The sequence below is a fragment of the Pangasianodon hypophthalmus genome, chromosome 7 (genome assembly GCF_027358585.1).
Source record: "Pangasianodon hypophthalmus isolate fPanHyp1 chromosome 7, fPanHyp1.pri, whole genome shotgun sequence".
In the NCBI taxonomy this organism is placed as follows: Eukaryota; Metazoa; Chordata; class Actinopteri; order Siluriformes; family Pangasiidae; genus Pangasianodon; species Pangasianodon hypophthalmus.
Genome location: NC_069716.1, coordinates 13,922,214 through 13,931,297, shown reverse-complemented (window position 1 = coordinate 13,931,297; position 9,084 = coordinate 13,922,214). Strand labels below are relative to the sequence as shown.

General features: G+C 39.7%; 1 protein-coding gene across 4 annotated transcripts in view; it reads left to right on the top strand.

Annotated features, from left to right (window-relative positions):
• Positions 1 to 633: 633 nt before the first annotated feature.
• pcdh19 (protocadherin 19) overlaps positions 634 to 9,084 on the top strand; it is a 73,987-nt gene continuing 65,536 nt past the window's right edge. For 2 of the 4 annotated variants that reach the window (XR_008301960.1, XM_026917661.3), the window contains exons 1-2: positions 635 to 3,838; positions 7,892 to 8,237. Coding sequence is in view for 3 of the 4 variants with exons in the window: in XM_026917661.3 (XP_026773462.1) it covers positions 1,707 to 3,838; positions 7,892 to 8,237 (2,478 nt within the window). In the remaining variant the exon portion in view is untranslated. Of the gene's footprint in view, positions 3,839 to 7,891; positions 8,238 to 9,084 lie in introns of all 4 variants that reach the window. The other 2 variants (XM_034306105.2, XM_026917663.3) reach the window with 2 other exon arrangements.

Sequence of the window (9,084 nt, the reverse complement as noted above, 5' to 3'; positions counted from 1 at the left end):
AAATGCATCTGTAGGAAAGAACCATATTTTCTATTCACACCTTATCAACCACATTCATATTGTGACATCACAAATATCTACCATAGTATATATATTTTATGCTTTCGGATTTTATAACCTACTATATACTTTTACTTCAAAGAGGTCTGCTCTGCAGAGCAACACGTGACCCAACCTGCTGCCTGTATTTTCTCTTAGCGCGCTTGCATGTATACGCTTGTTGTTAGAGCCGAACGGTTTTCAGAATCCTAAAATGTACGAATATTAATATCAATAACCATGCTTTTACACATAAAGGCTACAACCAAGTCATATTTAACAATCAAAAGAAAACCGTTTCAACAGGCAAGGAGCTGACCACTGGTTCACCTGAGGGGACTAATACGAAAACGAAACGTTTTAACACTGTTGTACGAATTACATTTAGGATTAGTTAGATGCCTGTAGTCGTGAGGGATAACGAGCCGCTCCGCTCTCTCTCCAGTAAGATCCACTTCGCCGTGCTGGAGCAGAATCTCGTTGGCCCGGTTTCAGTGCAATGTTTAGCTACGCCCACTCGTCAGTGTAAGCTCTGATTGGCTGAGGGGCTTGCGGGTCCTGCGAGCGGCGCGCTGAGCTCCGCGTTCACTAGTGAACACTGAGGGTGCGCGGAGTGAGCTGCAGCTACAGTCTCATTTGGAATTAACCAGCCTCGTCCACATACTGGATGTTTTCTTTTTTAAGCAGCTGCATGGACTACCACATAGGCCAAGTCAACACTGAACTTACTCCTAAATCATTATGTTAAATACGGATTTCCCCCGTGACTGGACTAAAACCTGCTAATATGGCACATTTTTTTTGAAGAAATTGGTTGCGAGAGATCTGGCAGTCGCTTAAGGCTGAAGCGCCCGGAGCTGGCTCGTTTGGGAATACTGGAGTACCGTGAATCTGACTTGCACAGTTATCACTGATCACTGATTCGTGCATGATCATCGTCATTACCAGCATTGTCATCGCTGTTCTTGTTCCTGAGTCCCACCGATTTTTTCGCCGTGCTAATATCTGGATTCTTCATCGGTTCAGTGGATTTGGGCTTCGACATATAGGCCAATCACGGACTGAAGAGGAGAGGCATGTTCATTTTAACATGTTAAGTTTTCTGGGCACAGCAGATGGTCAGAAAGCCAATTCATTAAAAAAAAATCGTGTATGTTCTAGGACACGAGGTGATGCGTTCGAACTGGAACGTTTAAAATAATTTCTGTATCACTCATAGCCCAATTTGTAGACCTGTCTATCCGTGGCGACTGTTTTTCCTCACTGTCACAAAATGGTCGGCTCGCGGTAGCGTTCTGTAATATAATATTGAATTTGATGTTTGCGAATGCGGTCAGTGTATTTTTATGGCTTCTGTTTTACGCAGTCTTGTTGTCGTTCACGATATATTCGCATTTCTTGCGATGCTCTAATATATATTTTTCGATGACGTAAAAAATGGCCAGCAAGAAAGGAGCGATGGAGTGACTGGAAGTTGTCCCTCAGTCTCAGCCATTCCGATGAAATCAGTTAGGCTTTTTTAAGGCCGTGTTTCCGACATCGATTTTATAGACCTATATATAAACAGAAACCCGCTGGGATGTCCGTCATGCGGTTCGTGGCTGTAGCCTAGTCGACTAATAAGTGAGAAGAGGAGGACATCAACAGGTTTTCATCGCTCTAAGGATATGGATTTCGTGCAAGTGATTCTGTGCTTTCTGGCGTGCTGGAGCGGCGCCGGGGCCGTTTTCAGTCTGAAATACACAGTGGAAGAAGAATTGCGTGCGGGAACGAAAATCGCCAATGTCACGGCGGACGCGAAAGTGGCTGGATTCGCGCTCGGGAATCGGCAACCTTTTTTGCGAGTAATCTCCAATTCCGAACCGCGATGGGTAAACCTAAGCCCGGCAGGACTGCTCCTCACTAAGCAGAAAATCGATCGCGACGCTGTTTGCCGGCAGACGCCGAAGTGCATCATTTCTCTGGAGGTAATGTCCAACTCGATGGAGATATGCGTGATTAAAATCGAGATACTGGACGTGAACGATAACGCGCCCCGATTCCCCACCAGCCATATCGACATTGAGATATCGGAAAACGCCGCTCCAGGCACGCGGTTTCCCCTAGAGGGGGCAAGCGATCCGGACTCAGGAAGCAATGGTGTTCAGACTTACACGATCACCCCCAACGATATTTTCGGCCTGGAGATCAAGACCAGGGGAGATGGATCTAAAATAGCCGAGCTCATAGTAGAAAAGACTCTGGACAGGGAGACGCAGTCTCATTATACGTTTGAAATCACGGCTGAGGACGGAGGAGAACCACCAAAGACTGGGAGTGTACAACTTAACATCAAAGTAATCGACTCCAATGATAATAACCCTGTGTTTGATGAGCCCGTTTATACTGTTAATGTGATGGAGAATTCTCCTATAAATACATTAGTAATAGACTTGAATGCCACTGATCCAGATGAAGGAACAAACGGTGAAGTTGTATACTCATTTATTAATTTTGTGTCCAATCTGACTAAACAAATGTTCAAAATTGATCCCAAAACTGGTATCATAAGTGTTAATGGAATTTTAGACCATGAAGAACTGCGTGTGCATGAAATAGATGTTCAAGCCAAAGATCTGGGTCCAAATTCCATTCCAGCTCACTGCAAAGTGATTGTCAATGTAATAGACGTCAACGACAATGCACCAGAAATTAAGCTTTTGTCTGAAAACAGTGAGATGGTAGAGGTCAGTGAGAATGCACCTCTTGGATATGTCATCGCACTGGTTAGAGTTTCAGACAATGATTCAGGTGCAAACGGGAAAGTGCAGTGCAGACTGCAGGGCAACGTGCCTTTCAGACTCAATGAGTTTGAGAGCTTCTCCACCTTACTTGTTGATGGCCGACTAGACAGGGAGCAGAGAGACATGTACAATCTTACCATCTTGGCTGAGGATAGTGGTTATCCCCCACTGAGAAGTTCAAAATCTTTTGCGGTTAAAGTAACAGATGAAAATGACAATCCCCCTTATTTCACAAAGCCACATTATCAAGCAATGGTGTTGGAAAACAATGTCCCAGGTGCGTTCCTACTCGCGGTGTCTGCCAGAGATCCTGACCTGGGAATGAATGGCACAGTGTCTTATGAAATCATCAAGTCAGAAGTTCGAGGAATGTCAGTGGAGTCTTATGTTACTGTAAACTCAAATGGCGAAATTTATGGGGTCAGGGCTTTTAATCATGAAGACACACGGACATTTGAATTTAAAGTCTCTGCCAAAGATGGAGGAGATCCTTCATTAACAAGTAATGCCACAGTGCGCATTGTTGTTCTGGATGTAAATGACAACACGCCTGTGATGACGACCCCACCACTCGTTAATGGCACTGCAGAGGTTTCCATCCCCAAAAATGCTGGAGTTGGTTATTTGGTTACTCAAATCAAGGCTGATGACTATGATGAGGGAGAAAATGGAAGACTGACATATTCCATCTCGGAGGGAGACATGGCATACTTTGAAATTGACCAGATTAACGGTGAAGTGCGGACCACAAAAATGTTTGGAGAAAACGCCAAGCCCTCCTATCAGATCACTGTTGTGGCCCATGATCATGGCCAGACATCTTTATCTGCTTCTGCGTACATCATTGTCTACCTCTCTCCAGACCTTAATACACAGGAACAGATTGGACCAGTAAACCTGTCCCTCATCTTCATTATCGCTCTGGGTTCCATTGCTGCTATTTTGTTTGTCACAATGATCTTTGTAGCCGTGAAGTGCAAAAGGGATAACAAGGAAATTCGCACATACAACTGCAGGTATCTTAGCTATTTTTAAAGCACCACCTTTTTCTTTACTAACACAGCATTATTCCTGTTGTTACTGAGTGATTTTCATGGTGAAATGTGCATGTGAGTTATGTTCATGTAGAATTTGATGCATGTTTGAGTTTTAGTTTAACTTGACAGTGGCTGTGTAATTTTCTGTGGTTTTGTGTGCATATGACAAGGCCTTACTGGAATGCGGCCAAGCAGTATTGCACATCCAAAAGGTCCAAGTCAAATAAAACATGCAGAACAGGGATATGTAGGTTTGTATAACTACTCTATTTTAATAGTGATTGATGTAACTACAATAATTCAGTTTTAATGTAATTTCTAAGGCTCAGGTAAATCTTTGAAAATTTTAAACATAAATGCTCTTGTAAATGGGATTGCAAGTGCCAAATACTATTCTGACCTGTAAATGATGCCTATTGAAGTAGAAAGATGCTTGTTTCATAAACAGAAAGATTAAGCTAATTTCCAGAAAATGAATAGAGTGATGAGAATTAAGTTATCCAGTGATTTACATAGAACTCATTTATTAAATTGGGTATGTAAATCAATAGATTTTATAAAGATGATGCCATGATACAGCATATGTTAATATATGCATGTAAATCTAGCAGATACTTTAAAAGGCGATTTATTTGGAAAAAAAACATTAAAAATTATACATTTATAACATTATAAACAACTGTGTTGTTTAGACCAAAATATTATGTCTATCTTCTGCAAGTTGATTTCCCATCACCACATTACCATGCAGTAAATTGCATTTGCAAATTTCAAATTCCATTTCATACTGTTTCATCAGTACTTCTACACTGAACATAATTTTTGTTGACATTCCCATCATGGAATGCATTATCATGTGTTACCAACCATATTAACAGGGGTGTTTTGAAGGAAAGAATATTGTCAAGCATGACAGATCAAGGTTTCAGCTTAGAGCTGCTTACATTTACAAGCCTTTTTTAGGGACTCAAACTGGCTATATGTGCGTTGCTGTGGTTCACATTTATTTTTGCTCTGCAGATAGAACTGATTGCATCTATCCATTTCCCAAGTGGGGGGTTAGTGAAAGTGCTTGATGTGTTTTTCATGTGACTCGTATTTACTGGCCCATCCAAGATGGGATTGCCTCCATTTAAAGTGAGACAAATACATAATACATTTGCTTTTTATTACAAAAATATGACAATGCAGATGCAAAGCAGTTACAATATGGGGAAAACATAAATATTAGGAATATTGGATTTAAACGATTACAGTTTTCAGATATATGATTTTGGCATTAGACACAAATAATTTAGCAAAAATAAAAGGAAAAAAAAAAAACACTGTTTATAAAAGGAAAAATAAAAGGAAAGATTGCTTCCACTGTTTGCTTGCTTTGAATTAGAAGAGGTTTCAGAGGGCGTCCATTAGATAAGGTCTTACACTACAGGGTGTCCCAAAAGTCTCCATACATAGGGGAAATTAACATTTTTTAGCAAAATATATATACATACATACATACACATACACATACATACACACACACACACACACACATATATATATATATATATTAGGGCTGGGCAAGTTAACGCGTTATTATCGCGTTAACGCATTAATTAATTAACGTCGACAATTATTTTATCGTGCATTAACGCAGTTTTTTAAATTACTACTTTATTTCGAAAGTCCGTTGCTCACTGGCTCTGAATACACATACAGACAAACAATGGGTCACAAGAGGGGTGGGATGTTGATCAGTACTGGCTTGGGATGGGCGTCATCACGCATCTCAACCAATGAGAGCATGGGGTGGGCCTAAGACTGCTGAAGCGCGCACATGAACCAGGAAAACCGGAACAGAAAAATGGAGAAAGGTGCCGAACTTTTCAAACATTTTCAGTTTAATTCTCTTCCTTGACATGTTCAGAACATGTTCATTTATAAATGTTAACTTGCTGTTGCTCTGAAGGTATGATCGGGGCTCTGGGCTCTGAGCATAACTTGTTTTTCTATAACAAACTAGACTAAATGTTAATGCCCTGGCAGTGGCAGATAGCTTTGGTTTTATATTTAATTTGATTACATTAATGTTTAAGTTGAGATTTACAAGAAATATTTTAAATTAAAAATTTTAACTGCTACTATGTAAAGGGAATATTGCTGTAAAAAGCACCTTATCTGTTTAAAGTGTTTGCAAACCAAATGTTATTGCACTTTTGCTCATAGAGCAGTACTTTTAAAATAAAAGTGCACAATACACTACTTTTGAATTCATTATTTAATTTTACGCTTAACAATGCGATTAATCATGATTAATCGCAGAAAAATTATGCGATTAATTGCGATTAAAATTTTAATCGTTTCCCAGCGCTAAAATATATATATATATATATATATATATAAATATAAAAATAAATAATGCCTTTGACAAAAGAACTTATTGAAATCATTCTCATGGCTGGATTGGGAAGTGTTGCAAGGTTGCAAGGGACTTTAACAGGAAACATGGCAAGCACATACAAAAAAATTAATAAATGTGTGAATGCAGCCAGCATCCAAAGGAAAAAGTAGAAAAAAGTTTAAAAAAATATTTCAGAGAAATCTGAACATTTATGAGAGTAGTAGTATTTCATGGGAATAATGATCCTCTTGGGAAAGTAGGGAAAGTCAGCTGGGAGAGATGTTTACAACACAAGCCTCGCTTACGAGCTCATAAGTTCATGTCCAGTGTGAAAGCAGTGCAGACAAAGCATGTTCTGTTGTCACTCATATAATGTCATTGCAATCAAATTATTGTGCATGAATTAGGAACAGCCATAGAGACATGTGCTGAAAATTTTAATTTTAAAAGACATAAGTGTGAATTGGAATTTGAATAATGTTGCTTACTCTCCTGATGGTGTTCAGTGTCGTTTGTCACTTTGTGTGCTGCTGTGGTCTAGCATGTTTGCATTGTGCAGCTTGTTTGTGACAAGTAAACCTGCAATGCATGGGACTGCAAACAAATCAGGAATGATGGCTCCATTGGTGGCCGGAGGTAACTTGACTGTGGCTTTGCCAGTGAGTCTCATACATTGCCAATGAGTCCAGGTCTGGTAGCAGAGTTGACATTGTGGCTGTGAGGGCTCTATTTTCATGCCGATGCAAGAATAAATTATTGATATAAAACTGATGGTTTGCTAGCATTGTTCAGCATAGACCATTTTTTCTTGTTCTCTCATGGTTGATATTTTTGTACTCAGAAACAAACAGACCTGCAGTGATGTGGGTGGAGGTGGAGTGGTGCAACAGGAGGTGTGACATTCAAAATTATATACAACAGTAATATATATATATATATATATATATATATATATATTTTTTTTAATCCAAAATGGTGCTTAGCCAAAATGGTTCCCCTTCTTACTGCAGATGCATTTGCCTGACTTTAAGTAAAGCCTTAAAACTCACATCCTGTTTCTCACAACCCAATTTACAGTTTTGCGCTTTTTGTCACCCACTTAAAAACATAAATAGGTTACAACTACCAGTTGAATGTAATTGACTTGAGTTTTTATCCATAACAAATAAGAGCCAATAACTCAACTCCTAAATGTAAATTATAAATGTAAATCAGAAAAGTAACATCATTACACATGTCCTTTGATTAGAATAAAAGAATAACAAGCCCAATAAAATACCATACTCAATAAATTTATAAGTCAGCAGCATCAATGTAAAGTCTATAAGTGAAATCTGATCATGTTTTACTAAGAAAGTCACTGCACACATTTTAAAGGGAAAGAGAAAAGGTTATTTGTTTTGATATTGCAGCAGTATGCCTGCCCTAACTATACCTTTTGATAACGTATTCATCATAACATCCCCTTCTTTACAATTATGCCACTCTTTTCCACATTATGGTCCAGTGGGGACAAAAATATCTGCCATACCCACACACTTTAGCAATGCAATCATATGCTTTATTTTTGTTTGCATTATGATCATGAAAATAGGGCCCTGCGTTTTGCGGGAAAGACAGAGCACTGCTTTATTGAGTCTGTTCAGTTTTTTTTACCTGCGCAGGGTGGCGGAGTACTCATATGGCAACCAGAAGAAGTCGAGCAAGAAAAAGAAATTGAGCAAGAATGATATCCGCCTGGTGCCACGTGACGTGGAGGAGACAGACAAGATGAATGTGGTGAGCTGCTCATCCCTCACTTCCTCACTTAACTACTTTGACTACCACCAGCAGACACTGCCACTGGGCTGCAGACGCTCTGAGAGCACCTTCCTCAACGTGGAAAGCCAGAACTCAAGAAATGCCGCACCGATCCATGGCTACCACCACACCTTCACTGGGCAGGGCCCACAACAGCCCGACCTCATCATCAACGGCATGCCACTGCCAGAGGTGAGAGCCACTCTAAATCAGTCTTAGAGTCCTGCATGGGATTTTAGGGTACCTTTGGTCAAAATGGGACTAAGTTTGCAGTGGAGGTGAAGCACATAAGGGCCAAACATTTAAGGATCTGTTCTAGCTACAATAGGGTTGTGAGTTCCACTACTTGGCCATTGAACAGAGACGCGTTATTTTTGCAGCAAAGGTTTGTTGCATGTACGTTGGGGTGTAACCGATTATCAATACATTATTCGGATTGAACAGGTGATGAGTCCTAAGCAAATACAAAGAATAGGTGGTGTATTTTAATTTTTTAATTTTTTACTTGCCAGCTTCAAGGACTGGGATTCCACTGGACAAAACAAAAAAATAGGTTATTTTGATCTTGAGCATTAAAGGACAGCTTGATGGAGCTTGTGGGGAGGGTTGCTAGGTTTTCATCACATTTCCCACCCCTAACTGCAACTCAAAAACTGCCCATGGGCAATTCTTTTTTCTCCATCTTTTTAGGGGAAACAAATTAACAGTGGTCTGCATTTCTGATTTGCAGTATATACAGTATCTGCAGTACATGGACATTATACACAGGAAATCTGGCAAACCTGCTCACGGCACTTAAAAAACAGCATGTTCATTAACATGATACTAATGGTAGATGAACTATTCGGTTTTAGCCTGACTTCCTTACTGAGCTACAAAATAAAATCACATTTCTACCATACTTTTTGTACAAAAGAAATGTGCTTTCATTTATTGAGCCACAGCTCCATATAGCTCACGCTGACCACACGCTGTGCACAGAGCTGCAATCTTAAATTATTGTTCTATAATGTTATTAAAAGAAAGAGTTCTCAAAAAA